Source organism: Theropithecus gelada, chromosome 7a (assembly GCF_003255815.1).
Source record: "Theropithecus gelada isolate Dixy chromosome 7a, Tgel_1.0, whole genome shotgun sequence".
Taxonomy (NCBI): Eukaryota; Metazoa; Chordata; class Mammalia; order Primates; family Cercopithecidae; genus Theropithecus; species Theropithecus gelada.
The window spans coordinates 18,076,604-18,096,056 of record NC_037674.1 but is presented as its reverse complement, the minus strand read 5'-3'; the positions used below and the strand labels follow the sequence as shown (position 1 = coordinate 18,096,056).

General features: G+C 45.1%; 1 protein-coding gene across 1 annotated transcript in view; it reads right to left on the bottom strand.

Moving 5' to 3' along the window:
- STARD9 (StAR related lipid transfer domain containing 9) overlaps positions 1–19,453 on the bottom strand; it is a 149,096-nt gene that overhangs the window by 34,209 nt on the left and 95,434 nt on the right. The window contains exons 14-22 of the mRNA XM_025390871.1: positions 19,234–19,311; positions 18,703–18,774; positions 14,893–15,072; positions 9,749–9,800; positions 9,277–9,414; positions 8,504–8,586; positions 8,275–8,378; positions 2,643–2,833; positions 1,680–2,151 (exon numbers count right to left, since the gene is read on the bottom strand). Coding sequence (XP_025246656.1) covers positions 1,680–2,151; positions 2,643–2,833; positions 8,275–8,378; positions 8,504–8,586; positions 9,277–9,414; positions 9,749–9,800; positions 14,893–15,072; positions 18,703–18,774; positions 19,234–19,311 — 1,370 coding nt within the window. The remainder of the gene's footprint in view (positions 1–1,679; positions 2,152–2,642; positions 2,834–8,274; positions 8,379–8,503; positions 8,587–9,276; positions 9,415–9,748; positions 9,801–14,892; positions 15,073–18,702; positions 18,775–19,233; positions 19,312–19,453) is intronic.

Here is a 19,453-nt window from a genome sequence, read left to right as displayed (position 1 = left end):
CCACACTGTTCCTCAATTTCTTCATCTTATTAAAAAACTGAACTGAAGTGGCTGGGCGCGGTGGCTCACACCTGTAATCCTAGCACTTTGGGAGGCCGAGATGGGTGGATCACGAGGTCAGGAGATCGAGACCATCCTGGCTAACACAGTCAAACCCCGTCTCTACTACAAAAATAAAAAAATTTTAAAAAATTAGCCGGGTGTGGTGGCGGGCACCTGTAGCCCCAGCTACTCGGGAGGCTGAGGCAGGAGAATGGCGTGAACCTGGGAGGCGGAGCTTGCAGTGAGCCAAGATTGCACTACTGCACTCCAGCCTGGGCGACAGAGCAAGACTCCGTCTCAAAAAAGAAAATTTAAAAAAAAAAAAAACTGAACTGAAGCTAATCACACTTACAGGGAAAGTTTCCTATTAATAGGCAATATGAGGAATAGAGGAACAACTTAAATGGTATTATAAGGAAGCAAAAGATAAATCTATAGAGTGATACATATTCTACAGAACTGTAATTATCAATAATATGAAGTAGTAAAAATAATGATTACAAATAAAACAAGAAGAACGGTTAAAAGAAACCTGAAAAACAACAAACAAATGCAGCATGTAAATCCTGCTTGGATCTTGATTTGAAAAACCAACCATTTTAATGCTGAACCATGTTAGAGAAAAAAGAGAGAGAGAAAAAAGAAAACTGTAAATAGTTTTAGGCAAGCAGAGAAATTTGAACATGGCCTAGGTTTTAGAATACATCAAATAATCTTAATTTTGGTAGCTGTCACAACACTGTGGTTACAAGAAAAGTCCATTTTTTTTAGAAGTATATACTTAGAAATACAGAACTAAAGGGACAAGGTGTCTAGAAGTTGCTTTAAAAAACTTCAGAAAATGGGAAGGTAGGCAAGTGTGTAAAGCCTAATAATCGCTGAATAGTATCAGTGATACATATACTATTCTTCCAACTTGGCATATGTTTAAATTTTTTTCATATTAAATTTTTAAAAAGCCCACCGAGTACTTTGAAGACCAGAGAGGTGAGCAAACATAACACCAATAGACGTTAATTGTGAACCTCCTATGGACGAGAACCTGTGCTAGGTCCTGAGGATATAAAGAGATATAAGACAGAAACCCTTGCTCCAACGAGTCTGGGAGATAATACAGCCCGGCCTTGATGGCATATAAGGGGTAATGGAGAAAAGAAGGAAGGTCCCAACTTGAACCTGGGAGTCAAAAAGAGAGCTTACTCACCAGGTGGGAGGTGGGGTCAGAAAGCTCACTTGATGTGGTGGGTCAGGGAGGGAGGTGGTGTAGGAGTCAAGAGTCTGGTTACAGGCATGACAAGACTGAGGTGTGACTTACAAAGAAACATATATGGATAGTCCAGGTCTAAGGAACAGATGAAAAATGAGGCCGAGATCCTTACTCCTAAGATATTACCAAAGAAGCAAGAATTGCTGCTTGGAGGGTAAGGAAGATGGGAATGGCCTGAATCTAAAACGATATACACAGAAGGAAGAAGAGTAGCCAGAAGACAGAAAAAGCCATGAGGAAGAGAGGACTATACACATCCTTCCATTTCACAGACTGAGGAAATGAGGCATGGGGAAAAACAGAACACTACCTGGGCAACAAGGTTGTAAACTTTAACCAAGTGCTTCCAGGTGACAACTACTGGCTCTACCTGTGTAGCTGGGGCACGTGCTTGCTGCAGAGCCTTTGGGGGCTCAAAGAACTGCAACTCGTCAATTTGCTTCTACATTGAGGCCGTGGGACTGTGGCATCAGGGCTGGGGACCTGGTATGGGGGCTCCTGGGTGCTGTCATCCTGGAGCCAGCACAATGTCGTGAGCTGCTCCAGTCTCTTCTGGGCCTCCAGCAGCCTCTGCTTTTTGATGATTCTCTCTAGCTGGAATGAGACCTTTTTCCGCCGGACATTCCGCTCTGCTGCCCGAAGAGTGTGTCTCCGCAGGAGCTGCAGTTGCACCACCCTTTTCTGACTTTGGACAAATGGGGATGGCTGAATCTCAGGATCTGTCTGAAGCCACGCATCAAGTGCCACAGATGCCTCAAGTTCTTTCTCTGCTACATGGTCTTCTTGCTGCTGCTGTTGCAAGCTGGCCAGCCAGGTCTCTTCTCTGAGCAGACACTGCTGGTCTGGGAACCAAAAACACCCGGAGAGAAGTTCAGCATCTCCTTCCCTGCTTGTGGCTGCCTGGACTCAGACACCTCCAGCCATGGCTGGACCTGTGTGGAGTGAAAGAGCTGGCCAAGGTGATATGGCAGGATGAGGGCTGCAGAGCTACAGGGCTCCCTTACCACAGGGTAAGGGAATGAAGACCCTCAAGCCTCAGCACAACAGTGGGCACATGTTAGGGCAGGCAGTAGTGTATGGACACATAAGCAAATGAGGAGTGGTAAGTAGTAGGTCCATAATTCTGAGGACAATAAGGAAATTAGCTTCCTTATTCTTGCTTCCAGCCCTCTTCTTATAAGAACCTCTGGTGTCTAAAAGAAAAGAGAACATCTAATACCAAAGATTCCATCATATCACAAAGAAAACCAAAGAGAGAATACAGAAGGCTGAGGAAGCACGAAAATGAAAGAATAAGGAAGTCAGGCAAACACATTAAGTGGTGGACACCTACTTTCTTTAATCTGCTGGCTAATCCAACTTTGGTCAAATTCCAGTTCCTTCTCAGCTTGAATCTCTTCTGCTAGGATTTGATGCCTCAAATCCTCCACGTAGCTCTGCTGCTGCTGAATCTGGGCCCTGTGGGATGTCTCTCCATCCCTCGGTGGCTGACGGTCCTCGTCACATTGCTCTTCAAGTGCTCTCCTGTCACAGAAGCAGCTGAGGTTACCCAACAGGAAATGCAAACCAAGCTCAGGACAAACTGACAGCAGTATAAGGCCTTCCAAGAGAGCCCCTGCAATCAACAGGGTAGAGAGTGCTTTGGACTTCTGGCAACCTTGGACAAACAGGCATGGTGTCACAGGCAGGTCATGATGTCACAGTGCAGGAGGGGAGAATGGTCATTAAACTGACGTATTCTTAGAGTTGTGGGGTTTAGCAGAAACACAGATCCACTGTAGATAAGGAAAATCACCAGGAAAATTGTTCTTTTTAAAAAGACACAAAAACATTTTCGCTAAATTCAGAAGTTTGGTCCTTTAAAAAGAATCAAAAGGTGTCTGCTAAAAATATGTTGGAAACACTCAGTAAAGCAGAAGCTCCAGAAACACTCTCTCCTACATATTCAGAGATTGTTACTGCATCTCCATTCCCTGAAACAGAAATCCTCTGTGATCTGGTAGCAAAAGCCAGCTGATAATTTACACACACACCATGCCTGTGTGTGTGACCCAAAACACAGCTGGTCTCCACTTGAGAGCTGTTTTCAGTGAATAAGCCCTGGAATAGGATCCAAGAGTTTTAGACTCTACCACACCTTTCAGAAATATATACTGAAGCATTTACTGGTGAAATATGCCAAGAATTTGTCTAGATCCAGTGAGAGGGAATGAGGGAGAGTGAGTATGGATATAAAAGAACTAAGATTAGCCATGAGTTGATAATTTGTGTTGTATTTGAAGTCTTCCATAATAAACAGCTTTAAAAAATTTTAGATTTTTTTTGTTTGAGACAAGGTCTCACTCTGTCACCCAGACTGGAGTGCAGTGGCAAGATCTTGGCTGACTACAACCTCTGCCTCCCGGGTTCAAGCGATTCTCCTGCCTCGGCCTCCCAAGTAGCTGGGATTACAGACATGTGCCACTACGCCTGGCTAATTTTCGTATTTTTAGTAGAGACAGGGTTTTACCATGTTGGCCAGGCTGGTCTCAAACGCCTCACCTCAAGTGATTTCCCCATCTTAGCCTCCCAAAGTGCTGGGACTACAGGCATGAACCACTATGCACCATGCCCGGCCTAAAAAATTCTAGATTTTAGTCATGCCTTACTCTGCCACCAGGTTCCTATATGACCATAGATGATTCAGAGGCTTACTCTGGAAACTGACAGCTTCTACTCACTTGCCGACCTTTCCCTGGGGTCATGCAAGGACCTCAAATGCTTTTTCTGCAGGGTATCTTCATCCCTGTTATTTAGGTATTTAAAGAAGCCAACCGTATGGATACCCCAGGATGGGCACAGAATGGGAGTGGCTGGGAACAGTCAGATTCTGCCAGAGGCTGACAAAAAAGTTAGAATCAAGCCTGCTTTATCCAGCCTTCCCTACAATCCCAGGATGTCATGACTTGGAAGCTTGGAGAAGCTTATTGGTTTGATGCTGGAACCATATCTCAGGCAGTATGACCAGTATGCTGTAAGGGAACCACTTTTTAGGAGATCTACCACTTCGTACAGCAGAATGAAATCACATGGGTATCACAGAAGAGGTCCACGAATGAAAGCCTGTGAGTCCAAATTTGGTCTGCTGCCTGTTTTTATTAATAAAGTTTTATTAGAACACAACCACACCCATTTATTTACTGTCTAGGGCTGCTTTTGCACCACCTTGGCAAAACTCAGTAGTTGCAGCACAGACCATATGGCCCACAAAGCCTAAAATACTATCTGGCCTTTTACAGAAAAAGTTTGCCGCCCCTGCCTTGGAAGAAATTAAGATTTCATAATGCAGCCTTTGGAGGACAGTGAAAGATGGATGGGTGAAGAGTGATAGGTGGAATAGCCCGGAGGAATGGGAGTGGGAGCTCACACAACCACAGTTTCTTCCCAGGGAAGGAGGCTATGAGGTCATTCAATCTGCAACAGGTCCAAGGACTAGAACATGTCCAGACACTTGAGTGAGTGTGCTCAGAAGACTAGCACTGATTGCTGTGGGCAAAAGGCCAGATATACACAGTGGAGCATACAGAAAGAGGAAGGGTACTCTGTTACGCGGAGGCTCAGGATAGCAACTGGAATAGAAACCTGTTAATGCCAAACAAATAGAAAAAGCAGTTAACAGGAAACATACATCTATATGTATCATGCTTGTATTACTGCTCCAAATTGTGTCTGACTAAAGAAATGGCTGAATTACAAACATGAGCCCATCAAAGGGTCCTAGACAAACCCAGCTAAGACCCACAGACCACCAGATGCAGGAGGCTGAGACAGGATCTTTATCTGAACTCTGAGATTACTCAGCTTCCTTGCCTGGCTTTCTCCTCAACCTTCAGATTTACAATTTGCTTCTCCCTAGAAGGGGCACTCCCTACCGTTCACCTAAGAAAGTGGCAGCTATGATATTGTTTCCTGCAGAGCAATAGGACCTGTAAGGAGAGGCTGTCTGCTGTGATTTCTATAGATGCAGCGCATTCACCCAGGAGGCCACACGATCAGACAGAATGGCCCCTCTGCTAAGCACATTTTGTCAAGTTCCCAGAAAGCAGGTGAAAAAGAAAATAGCAACCTTATGCTACATGTCTGGGTGGATTACAAAGGGCGAGTCTTCATTTACCTGCCAGCCAAGGGACCTCTGTCTTTATCAGGTGACTGCCCTTCATCTCTGGTGGCTCCAGTATCCCCCGGCTGCTGCCTAGTCACCTGCTTGTGAGGACTCCACTGCACCCTCCTGCTGCTTCTCTCACAGCCCTCCCCCAGTCTCGGGGTTTGGCAGCTTCTGCAGCAGATTGCAGCAGCATCTACTTACTAAAGCCGCAGTGGCAGCAGTGGTGGCAGCGGCAGCAGCAACAGTGGCTCCCAGGCTCTAGGCACTTAAGGTTAACCCCCTAAAATTCCAAATGGGAAAATGCCAAGAACACAGGCAACGGTATTCAAAGACAAATTCCTCTCTGGTCTGGATTACTGCTGCAAGGAGAAAAGAAAGGCAGACTGGTCGATTTCCCCTGGCTCTGGAGCCAGCTCCAGCTTTGCAGGCTCCTCATGAATGCTGCTCCAGAGATAAATGAGGGAAAGGAAGCCTGGGATAAAGGGAGGCTTTGGAGCCAACCCCATCCAAGAGCAGAGGGAGAGACTCGTAGACACACAACCACAAATCCAGACTGGGAGCCCAGCTAACAATTTATATTTTTCTCTAGTCGTGCAGGTTCCTCTCCCGGGTCCCTTTGCCCAATCACAGACTTGAGCACCACACCACACCACCTCCACCACGGATTGGCACAGATGCTGGCTACGGTAGCTGGGCAGGACCAGCCCAGGGCTCCTAGAGCTGGTGGCTCAAGAGTGGAGGCAGTGTGTGGGAGAGGGCGTGATTCTGAAATTCCTGTCTTCTCTGAATGAAAGGACACATGCTTATGTGTCTGAAAGGTCATGTCAGTGCCTGTGGGGCTAGAGAGCCATAGAAGACTTTTAAAAGGCAGGAGAAGAGCACAACACCATGATCTACTCTGGGGTGGACAGGTGAGCTGGGTTGAGACAGGAAGACAGGAAAGAGAAAGGGAGGCAGCCTTGCTGGCAGCAATAGGGGTTGTGGGGTGTGTCCACACCATGCATATATACTCGCTCTTTCAATCTTTATCACAAGAATCCCTGGAAAACAGATGGCAGTATTGTCTCTTTAGAGGTAGGGAAACAGGCTCAGAGATTCAATGACTTGCCTAAGGTCACATATCTTTTCTGTACCACAGCCAGGACATGAACCAATTTTGTCTGCTGCAATGCATCTCTTCCATTCTCAGCTATTTAAGTTGCAGTGATATTTTCTGTAAACCTCTGAACTCTGGGAAAAACAGATCTTCAATGAGTCTTCCCAACACAAACCTTACCTAAAATAGGAGCTACTTTCATGACTTCACTACAAAGAAGGAAAGTCGCTCTGACAAAACAAAAGCTCCAGCCTAAGCCCTGAATCCACTTTGTGTCACTTCTTCTACCTTATTCTCCATCCCACAGAGCTCTCGGTTATTCAACACTAGGATCATCCTTCATTAAATTTCTGTTGTAGCATCCTTCACTGAGCAGCTGTCCCATGAGGACTTGCCTGCTGTTCATGTTTCCTGAAGCAGAACATTGCTTTTCTTTTTTTGAGATGGACTCTTGCTCTGTCACCCAGGATGGAGTGCAGTGGCGTAATCTCGGCTCACTGCAACCTCCGCCTCCCGGGTTCAAGCAATTCTCCTGCCTCAGCCTCCCAAGTGGCTAGGACTACAGGTGCGTGCTACCATGCCAGGCTAATTTTTTTTTTTTTTTTTTTTTTGTATTTTTAGTAGAGACAGGGTTTCACCATGTTAGCCAGGATGGTCTTGATCTCCTAACCCTGTGATCCGCCCACCTCGGCCTCCCAAAGTGCTGGGATTACAGGCATGAGCCATCACGCCCGGCCCTGAACCAGAGCACTTCTGCTCCTGTATCCAACACTCCTCACTGCCAAGGTTAGACATAAGATTGTCTTCATCTGCCATCAAATGCTGCTGGCCTGAGGAAAGAACTGCTGGATCCTATGAAACTATGGGCCACCGTAACTCTACTGAGACCCTGTGCTCAAGGTGCTTGGCAGCCTCCCAGCACCAGTGATGTCACAGGCACCAAGTCCCCTGCTGAAATTTTCTAAAGGAAATCTCTAAGGCAGAGGTCACTTTGATGTACAGGAATAGAAGGATTCCCAGTACCAAATCTGCAAGGCTTCTAGATCTGGGAATGGTGTTTTATGTAGAAATGGATGAAGTAGAAAAGTAGTTGCCATCAATCACATGTAGAACTCTGACTCAGTGTCTCATAGTTACAATGCAGGCAAAGTGGGTATGAGAGGGTAGAACCCAAAGATATTTTCCTATTGTTCCTCTAGTTTCTGTCTCTCTTATGCACAGTTCTGGATTCTTGGTTATGAGAAAGAAAGGATTCTCAGTCACATACTATCTTTAAAAACTCAGAGAAAGCTGTATGTTCTGGAAGCTATGCGCTCACATATACTATGTGACATATACTATGAGCTCACACACAGGCCAGAATTTAAAGGAGTATATAGGAAGGTAAGCTCAAAACAAAGATGTCCACAAACATATCACAGCTAAATTTTGTGGAGAGAGAAAAGGTGGCCATAGGAACATCAAATAAAATACCTCTTTCAGTGATGAAAATGTTGAAATACCGAACAAGAAATGAACAAGGGCCAAGACCACTTCCCTGCCAACTACAAACTTAGCAGCTAGTTCAGCATCATCAAATGACTTGCCCAAGTTGATTCAGACAAGGGCTCATTCAGACCTTGGCTGCTACATTAATCACCCCCCACCCCCACCCTCATCCATGCTGTAATGGACTAAGAAGTGAACTCAGTAGGTTCCACATCAGTATGAGCAGCTATTTCTTACCCTTCCTTCCAAAGCAAAGGGAAGAGACCTAGCCGGGAGGCAGTGAGATCTCCATCCAAATCCAGCCACTCCAAAGAGCCACCACCAGCAGCAGCCTCTCCAACCTTGAACACGGAAAAAAGCGCAGTGAGGCTGCTGGCATCACCTCCACCTCTCCCAGCTTGGTGTTTCCTCTAAAAAGTGGAAACAGGGAGGCCAGCAATAACCTAGAAAACACAGCCCTGCTAACCTGCCTTCGCTGCCGCAGGACAGCAGCCTCTGCTGGGTGGTTGAATCGGAACTTCTGTGCCTTCCCCAGGGTTATGACAGCTCCTGCAGCACAGAGACAAGTGAGAATTCAATCAACAGCTCATGTTTTGGAGTACATACTATGTGTAGGGTACTGTTCTATGAGACAAAGTCATGCCCTCGATAACTGATAATTTTGCTGAGTTGATATGTATTAATTCTGTATCTCACAGCATACATCTTGAATTAATCAGACAGACAGGAAGAACTCTACTACTCCAAGGGAAAGGAAGTTGAGTTCCAGGTGGAGTAGTCAGGGAACACTTGATGGAAGAGGAGGAATCTCAGTTCAGTATCAAAGGACAGACAGAATTTGCATAGATTAATAACAGTAGCGGTAATTATAGTAATAATGATAATGAGTGTTTACTGAGTGCCAAGCACACTGTTAAGAACTATAAGGTTCATTTGATCCTCACAATGATCCTATTATTATCCCCATTTTATAGATGAGGAAAGTGAGGCTCAGAGACTTTCCTAGGGAGACAGAGCTAATGAACACAGGTACCAATTTCAGAGTCATTCTTCATTACGAGACTTTGAAATTAAGGCTTGTTTATGGGAATAGGATCATATTAGAAAATCTTCAGATTTCAGGGTGCAGAGGTTGGGTGACTCGTTTTTAAAGCCTGCTTCACTGAGCTGTCTGGGCCCATGAGACTGGAAATGGTTCATCACTCGTCTTGGGATAAACAGGGCTGTAGACAGTCCTACCTTGGGTCAGACGGCAGGAGGCAGTGACCTCCCGGCCATTGACTGTACAGCGGGCCCCACGGGCAGGCCGGAGAACAACTACACCACAGGCACTGGTGATAGTGCAGTGGTCTCTCTCGATCCACTGACCCTGCAGGACTACAAAAGAGGTGGTGGTCACTTGGGTGGGAGGACGATCCAGGGAAACATCCTCTCCATTTCTTTCTGTGAGATCAGAATCCAACACCTGGAAGACCTCATACCATAATGAAAGAGAAAGAGCCAACCTGAAACCACCCATACCTGAAATCTTCCCACCGTGTGGGTCTCTCCCTAATCACATCCCAGACCTGAAACCTAGCAGCGGAAAGAGAAGCAGGCCCTGAATACGCCAATGATTCCCTTCTGAGAGCATCATCAGAGTCCTCTGAAGAAACCTTTCAGACACAAATACTTGCCCCAAAACGTTGGACTCCTATGCTCTGTCACTTACCAATGTCCTGTTCCTGGTCTGAGTCAATCCTTCCAATTTTTGTTGTCCCTTCCTAAAGGGGGAAAAAAGCCATTTTAATGAGAATTAAAAGGGACAGAGCCTTGCCCTACAGGAGAGTCCACATTAGAATGTTCTCACTCTCTTCCCAGCCTCATCTGTACCACTTCTCATCCCATCCCAGCCTGGTCTGTACCACTTCTCAACTTTGGTCCAGGCTGTTCTGACCCTCTGCCCACTCACTCTACAGCCAGGAAGCCCCTGAGATGGTACAGCTTAAAAATATACCACAAAGTGGCCCAAGCTGTTTGCAAAGTCCAGCAAGTGTGGGCACACTCCTTTCTGTCCCACAGCCTAAAGTTAGGGAATAGTTACAGCCATTGGTGAGAAAAATTCTCTAGTCTGAGAAAATAAATGCAAAAGTATGGCTTTTCCCTAAGAGGCAAAGGTTGGTGTGGTCCAAGTTTGATCCAGTAAGTCTCAATGAAACAAGCATTTTGTGAAGATTTATGGAAACACAGGATTTTTACCTTCTTGGTCCGCAGATGAAGTTTAACAGACACCAGATTCTAAGAAGGGTAAAAGCACAAATAGGAGAAAAGCACCTCTAGAATAAAAAAGAACTGGAAGAGAGTGTAAGAGAGGAGGGGGAAACTGGAGTTAGTATAAATGAATCAGTGGATTAGTTGAAGACAAGGCCTTTTAGACCTTGGATTACGGCAAATCTGCTTAAGACCCACATAGCTCTGTTAGGAAAAGGCAGCAACATGGCAACCGGGATGCTAAATTTTAGACATATCTTTATCGTTTATTGACTAACCATTCGATATGTCGTAGGCATTATGTTGAGTACTTTACACAAATCATATAACTTTATCCTTTAACAACTCAAAATGTAAGTATTCTCATCTTCTTTTTATTGATGAGGAATCTGAAGCTCACAGGGGATAAACTGCCTAAGAAACCCACATACCAAATAGGAGAGCTATGACTAGAATTCAGGTCTCTTTGGATCCTAAGCCCCTGCAGGCTTTTCCGACTTTACCATAACACCTCCCTAGTAATGAATGAGTTTTTGTTTGTTTTTTTTGAGACAGAGTCTCACTTTGATGCCCAGGCTGGAGTGCAGTGGTGCAATCTCAGCTCACCACAACCTTCGTCTCCCAGGTTCAAGCAATTCCCTTGCCTCAGCCTCCCAAGTAGCTGGGATTACAGGCGCCTGCAACTATGCCTGGCTAATTTTTGTATTTTTAATAGAGACAGGGTTTTACTATGTTGGCCAGGCTGGTCTTGAACTCCTGACCTCAGGCGATCTGCTGCCTTGGCTTCCCAAAGTGCTGGGGTTACAGGCATGAGCCACCACACCTGACCAGTAATTATTATTATTATTACTATTTTTGAGATGGAGTCTCACTCTGTTACCCAGGCTGGAGTGTAGTGGCATGATCTCGGCTCACTGCAACCTCCGCCTCCCAGGTTCAAGTGATTCTCCTGCCTCATCTTCCCGAGTAGCTGGGAATACAGGTGTGTGCCACCATGCCCAGCTAATTTTTGTATTTTTAGTAGAGACGAGGTTTTGCCATGTTGTCCAGGGTGGTCTCGAACTCCTGACCTCAGGTGATCTGCCTGCCTCAGCCTCCCAAACTGCTGGGACTATAGGTGTGAGCCACCGCATCTGGCCCAGCAATGTTTTTAAGGAGACCAGAGAATTCCCCACTAGGCTTCACCGTCAGCAGCCAGAGCAGGGAGGTCCCTGACACTCCTCCAAAATAGCTTGTGAGAAGGAAGAATCCTGGCAGTAATGAATGAGGCTCTGTCCTCACTGCATCCCCCTCTGTCGCTCCTCTCTGCAAACACACAAACAGCCAGAGCCAACCTTTCCTGCTCAGGCACTGAAGACCACAGCAGTCAAGAGATGCTAGCCTCCACAAACACTGTCAAACAGAATCAGAGGGCAGTTCAAGGGAAAAAGGTAGAAACTTTTCATGTGTGTTCAGGGACAGCGCTTCCAAAAAGATAAAGGCTACGGCACATCATAACTTCTAGATCTGCAGGGTAGAAATTACCAACAAAAGGTGATGGCATCTCAGATGAGGACTGAGCTGGCTGGCATATGCGTTCACTGCCCACCTTGCCTCTTTATGTAAGGAGGGTTAGTGGCACAAAGGCAATTACGAGGATGAAGTCCAGCATATCAGTAACCTGGGCTCTCCCTGTCCTTCTCTCTGTCTTCTTCCCACCCAAGACACTTCCCCAAGGTGACCCAGGGAAAAACAGCTTCCAGGTTGCCAGAGACTAGTTCTAGGTAACAAACTTAGCAAACAAACAAACAAACAACAACAAACAGAATCTTGGGCCATTACTGTTAGTACTATTACCTAAGTCAATAGCTACACAAACAAAAGGTGGGGAAAGTACATAAAATGTAGAAATGGCAGGATTAGAAGTAGACTAAAATCTCATCACCCAGGTCCTCTGGAAATGCACCAGGAAGGGAGTAAAATCCTCACTATGCACAGACTAAGCAATAAAAATCAGCAATCCAGCGGAGCGTGAGGGCTCATGCTGGTAGTCCCAGCACTTTGGGAGACCAAGGTCGGTGGATCACTTGAGGTCAGGAGTTCAAGACCAGCCTGGCCAACATGGTGAATCCCCGTCTCTACTAAAAACACAAAAATTAGCCTGATCAATCGTTTATTCTTCAATTCATAGCAATCTCCCACCCCCCACCTTTTTTTTTCCTTTTTCCTTTTTTTTTTCCTTTTTCACTTTTTTCTTCCTTTCTGCCTTTATTACATGCCCAGACATGCCACAGTACCAGGCATTATCAGTACCAGCTCACATTCCTTTCCTTATTTAAAAAAAAAAAAAAAAAAACTAGCTGTCTAGCTCATCGCAGACACTTCTTCCCCTTTCCCCTCTCTCCCTTACATGCCCACCTTATCTAAAAAGGTTCAAATGTTTAGCCAACCGGGATTAGTTTAGAATGTACGACCTGACCCTGGCCAACGGGGAAGGGGAAAGGGTACAGGAGCAGAACTTGCATCAGAAATAAAGGTTCTCATGCCCCTTTGTTCAGATGTGTTCTCATGGCAACTGGTCAAAGAGAAGCACCCCTCTGTGCAAAAGTAAAATTGCTTTACTAAAAATCCTTTAAGTGTTCAATTTCCTTAACATTTTAAGCATTATTCCCAACAGTGGTGCACGCCTGTAATCCCAGCAACGCAGGACGCTGAGGCAGGAGAATCACTTGAGCCCAGGAGGTTGAGCTTGCACTGAGCCGAGATCGCGCCACTGCACTCCAGCCTGGGTGACAGAGAGAGACTCCGTCTCAAAAAAAAAAAAAAAAAAAAAAAAAAAAAAATCAGCAATCCTATCTTCAGATGAGGTCATCGTTCATCTCCATGTCTACGATTCAATCTAACAGTCATGTCCTTTAACCCTCTGCTGCTACCCTAAGCTCTACTACTTGATTTCTAGCTTCATCTATTCACTCCACATCCAATCTATATATCAGATCAGTTCTACTCAGATACTGACCATTTTAATCAATCTGGTCTCTTCCTGACCTCCAACCTCTCTCTGTGGTTCTGACTAATGGGAGGATCTATACAGCCATTTGGTGTTTAGTTCTCTTGCTAAGGTAAAAGTTGTCAGCCACTTCTGCCTCAGGCACTTTCGCTAAGAAAATTTATGCCCCGTGTACCAGAAAATAAGCTACTTTAAATTTTCTGTCTGAGAAGCTCAGTCTCTGACAACTTCCCAAAGGGCTTATCCTAAGAACCCCGATGAGCTTTGCTAACATCTCACTTTCATATGCTCTGCAGCACTAGGAAGGAGTCCAGTGTCTCCAGGGATAACAGCAGCATTACATACTCCCCAGAAACTCTCTTTGTTCTTTTTAAATGTCAGCTGGGGATAATTATGAGAATGAAGACTAGCTTTTCAGTGAGCACAGGGATTTTGAGCATGTGAAGTACGTTCTGCTGTCCATAGGAACTGTCCTCCCACAGAACACACTGATGAGAACAAGATGAAAGACTCTCTACCATAGGCCTCTAACTCTCAAAACCACTTCACTCAGAATATGAGGACTGGCCTCCAGGTGACACAGAGCCAGGTGGGCCAGGTGCTGTTTGGAAGCTTTCACTTCAATCTTTTTCTAGATGGATGCCTGTCATCCCCTCTTCCCCCACCATCACACCACTCTAGCTCTTTGGACCCTCCCTATGTTTTAAGCTTCCTTTACCTACTTTCTCTGTCTCCTTTTTCAGGTAAATGTAGTGATGGAGAAGTGGGAGGTGTACTGTTTGTTAATTTGGGGTTGAAGTGGGGAACTGTCAGAAGAAAACTTTCAAATCTTCTGAATTCCCCCTTTAGTCTCTGAAAGCTGCCTTTTTAAAACATTATTTGTATTTATTTTATTTATTTTTGAGACAGAGTCTTACTTTGTCATCCAGGCTGGAGTGCAGTGGCGTGATCTCAGCTCACTGCAACCTCTGCCTCCCGGGTTCAAGCGATTCTCCTGCCTCAGCCTCCCGAGTAGCTGGGATTACAGGCACCCACCACCACGCCCGGCTAATTTTTGTATTTTTAGTAGAGGTGGGGTTTCGCCATGTTGGCCAGGCTGGTCTCGAACTCCTGACCTCAAGTGATCCGCCTGCCTTGGCCTCCCAAAGTGCTGGGATTACAGGTGTGAGCCACCACACCCAGCCTGAAAGCCACCTTTGAGCAGTCTGTATTTGTAGAGTTTAGGAGCACTAATGGTATCTTGAGGTTAGGGTTTCACTCTCCATGACTATACCCCTATGCTTCAGTAAGCCAGAAAAGGAATATGATAAGCATCATTCTTACTTTAAAATGAGAAAATTAAGGCAAAGAGAACAAAAGTAAGTTACATAAGAACAACAGTAGCTGCAGTTGAAAAACAATTATTCTGATTTCCAGTCTTCTGCTCTATACATACAAAGGCAAAACAGATCACAATTTGTCAGGCAGACCAGTTTCCTGAGAACAAACCTGAAGGCAGCTCTGTGGCATCTGTCTTGATTTCAATCCACAGAAACATGGCTGCTAGTCCTAGCTTTTCCCTCCTTGACCTCTGGGGCCAGTGGCTTAGGAAGAAAAGGATACACCAGCCTCCTCACCTTGAGATGATAGAGCACAACACCTGTGCTGAGCACATCATCCTCCAAAGCCATCAGGTGTGGCAGGCTGGAGTCAATGACCACCCCAGCCCTCCTCCTGTTGATGTCCACACTGTAATGCTCCATGAGGGCCTGCCAATCATTCCACTTCTGGGTCCAGTCTTTAGTCAGCTGGTCTATCTGCAGAGGTATAGGAGGTGATCTGAGACACTCAGCATGGGGAACAGACTAAAGGTCAGAAGTCATTACATCTATTCCTATTTCCCCAGGGTACTACTTTATTATGATCCTCACGGATACTATTCAAAGCCCCACAGAAGCCCTTACCTCCTCCAACTGCAAGCTGTGTTTTCCAAGTTTTCTACAATAAGCAAGTGTTACTTGTAGAAACAGAAGACCTCTCAATAAATGTTATTTTTAAAGTTTTCTGCAATGAACATGTATTGTTTTTATAATTAGAAAAAAACATGTTATTTTCAAGTTATTTTTAAAAAATTAATTGGGATGTTAGACATCTGTGTTTATAATTTCCCTTTCCCCACCCCACTTTTATATGATCCATACTTGGGAATCCTTTTATGACCTAACACACTTCTTTCCCAAAGTACAGTACTTTGAGTTATCATATAAGCTTGCACATGGCTCACAGAACCACAAAGCACTGAGAGGAATCTCCCCAGGTGGAACTAAGACTATATGGAAATTGTCTGGAAGATCATGTAATAAGACAATAAAAACAATAACAGTAAAATACTGAGTGTTTAATGTCTACCAGGAACAGAGTTTTAAAAGTAAATATACCCAGGCTTAAGCTAAGACCACCTTATGGACATGCATAGTGATAAATGTAGGGTCCTTTTTATTCTCTTAGTGGAAACTGATGCCTAAGCAATGAGCTTAACCTGGGAATGGAAGAACTGAGGAAGCTCAGGAAAAAAATAAAAATAAAAATAAAAATAAAAAATTAGATTAGCTAAGTATTTCTCTCATAAAGGGAATACTTACAAAAAAAATATGCCAGGTTGGCTGGGTGTGTTGGCTCACACCTGTAATCCCAGTACGTTGGGAGGCCAAGGCAGGTGGATCACAAGGTCAGGAGATTGAGACCACCCTGGCTAACACAGTGAAACCCGTCTCTACTAAAAATACAAAAAATTAGCTGGGCGTGGTGGTGGGCACCTGTAGTCCCAGCTACTTGGGAAGCCGAGGCAGGAGAATGGCGTGAACCCGTGAGGCGGAGCTTGCAGTAAGCCGAGATGGCACCACTGCACTCCAGCCTGGGCAACAGAGCAAGACTCCATCTCAAAAAAGAAAAAAAGAAAAAAAATTATGCCAGGTTTAGGTACAAGTACTTTATGTGCCCTAGAAACATTATTTTAATAATCATTGAGTTGAAGTTTGGAAACCAGGAAACTACAGGGTACCTGTAAAGGGCTGGGTTGGATAGGGACCCCTGGCATTGGTGAGTGGTAGGGCACTCTGGCTTACAGTTCAGCCAACCTGGCACAGCTGCCCCTCTGGCTAGCTTTCATCACCTACTCCTACACTGCCTAAGATGATACAGCCAACAAGGGGAAGGTTCAAGTCCAGCTCAGCTGGCCTGCATAATGCAAGTATGCTCATGAGTTTGGAATGATTTCGGCTCCCCCACTTCATCTCTTAGTATAGAGGGATGATATTTTCTGAACCAAAAATCAGAATACATGACTGAAGGAGGAATTTTTTAGAGAAACTTCTAGACGTGTTATTTAGTCTTGAGGTTTCGTAAGGGTGACAAAATGTTAACGTGGCCAGGATACTTTAATGACATATAAGGATGATGCAACAGAATATTAGAAATTGAAACATTTGGTTGTAGGATTTAAATTTAACCCATCTGCCGAGTGTGGTGACTCACACCTGTAATCCCAGCACTTTGGGAGGCTGAGGCGAGTGGATCACCTGAGATCAGGAGTTTGAGACCAGCCTGGCCAACATGGTGAAACACCTTCTCTACTAAAAATACAAAAAATTAGCCTGCCGTGGCAGTGGGCACCTGTAATCCCAGCAACTCAGGAGGCTGAGGCTGGAGAATTGCTTGAATCCAGCAGGCGGAGGTTACGGTGAGCCGAGATCACACCACTGCACTCCAGCCTGGATGACAAGAGTGAAACTCCATCCCAAAATAATAAAAAATAGGCCAGGTGCGGTGGCTCGTGCCTGTAATCCCAGTACTTTGGGAGGCTGAGGTGGGCGGATCACAAGGTCAGAAGTTCAAGACCAGCCTGTCCAACACGGTGAAAACCCATCTCTACTAAACATACAAAAATTAGCTGGGTGTGGTGGTGTAAGCCTGTAATCCCAGCTACTCGGGAGGCTGAGGCAGGAGAATTGCTTGAACCTGGGAGGCAGAGGTTGCAGTGAGCTGAGATTGCACCATTGCACTCCAGCCTGGGTGACAGGGTGAGACTCCATCTCAAAAAAAATAAAATAAAAAATAAAATAAATAAAAATAAATCTAATCTGTCAACAAAAACGACAGCCCACCATTTTTTCCTTTTAAATATCTCTGGGGGCCAGGTGCAGTGGTTCATGACTGTAATCTCAGCACTTTGGGAGGCCAAGGCGGGTGGATTACCTGAGGTCAGGAGTTCGAGACCAGCCTGGCCAACGTGGTGAAACCCTGTCTCTACTAAAAATGCAAAAATTACATGGGTGTGGTGGTGCACACCTGTAGTCCCAGCTACTCGGGAGGCTTAGGCAGGACAATCATTTGAACCTGGAAGGCGGAGCTGAGATCATGCCACTGCACTCCAGCCTGGGTGACACAGTGAGACTCCCTCTCAAAAAAAATAAAATTAATTTTAAAAAATGTCTCTGGGAATCACCATTTAATCTACTTTTCCAAAATGTCTTGTCCTTGCCCTCACTGGATTACAGTAGCCTCTTTCCTGGTTGGTCCTCTGCTTCCAGTCTTCCCACCTTTCAATCCACCATGCATACAACTATCATATTAATTTCCCAAAGATACTCCTTTATTATGTCACCAACCTGATTCAAAAAGCTATTAATCCTGTTTACACCAAGTTCAAACCTTCTAAACTTGCCATAACCTTACTTGCACTACCCTCTACCATGAACACCCATTCTAACCAGCTTAGTCTTCCTCACAGTGTGCCCTTCCACATGGCCTCTCACACCCCTTCCTTCTCCCAGTTTCAAGGCTTTGCTTATGTTATCCCTCCCTCACCCAATGCCTTACCCCTTCTCCCTATGTAACAACCCTAGCAAACCTTCCAGGGCTAGTTCAAGGTCAGTTCTCTGCCTTCCAGCACCAACCTATGATGTCTGCTCTGAAAATCCCAAACCATAATGACTTCTTCCTTCCCTAGATCCTTTTCATCTAAATCACATGGTTCATGAAACACACCATTCTTTAAATGTTTCCAACTAGACTGCAAACCATGTGAGGACAGGGACCTCTCTGTACCTCTTGCAGCATCATGCTGAGAACCTATTTGGTCCTCAAACAATGAATATATCTTGGTTGACTGATTTACAGACAAGAAAACAGTGTTTTCCCCCCAGGCTACTCTCACTATCCAAAGGACTTATGAATCCCTGAGAGAACAATACAGAAAGTCAGAAAGCCATTAACACTCCCCTAGGCAAACACATCCCCTGGTCAAGGCTTAAAGGAAACAAACATTGTCTTCAAATTAGACAGCTCTTCTCTGCCCTGCCAAGGGAGCAACCCTACCTAGCTCAGGAATAATGGAGGGAGCTCCCAGGGTGATGTAAAGCACTACTGAGTCCACCCAACACACCCACCTTCAACTCATTTTGGAGAACCAGCTCCTTCAGGTTTTCATCCTTTTCATCATTCAATGAACCGAAGTTTCTCTGCACAAAGATAGAGATGTGCTTTGATATTTTCCTGGTCTGAACTTCAGGTAGGTCCCACTCTTACACTTGTGAAGGAAGATACGGTGCAGATAAAGGAAAGACTTTATCATTAAAATGAGAAATAAATCAGGAACCTATGTATTTGGGCTCATATTGGTACAAAGATGGAAAATAAAAATAAATTTTCCTAGAGGGCCCCATTCTCCGTACCTGCCTACACAGGGCAAGGACCATTCAGGCACAAGACAAGAGATGACAAAGTGAAAAAATGCCCACACCACCTGAAGCTACACCAAGAAATCAGATAAATCTCTGTTTTGTCTTTGCTCCTGTCTCTGCCTCATGAGAGTCAACTGAGAACATGGAATGCAGCAGGGCCCAGACTCTATGAAGAAGAAGAGAGGCTCAGAAGGAGAATTTCACTTAAGTATGGAAAGGTTCTGACTGTCTGCATACCAGTTCAAAGCTCAGCAGCAGGGCTTTCAGTCTTTCAATCTCTTCTCTGAGTTCTCTAATCAGCTTTACGTTTGCATCCTGAAACACAGAGAACTCCATCACCACTGATTGTTATCAAGTCCCACTCAGCTGTGAAATGCTATTTGCAATAGGCTTGGAAGAGGTAGATTACTCCTTTGGAGTAGGCTCTACAGCGGTCAATCATTCTCAAGTTGTGGTC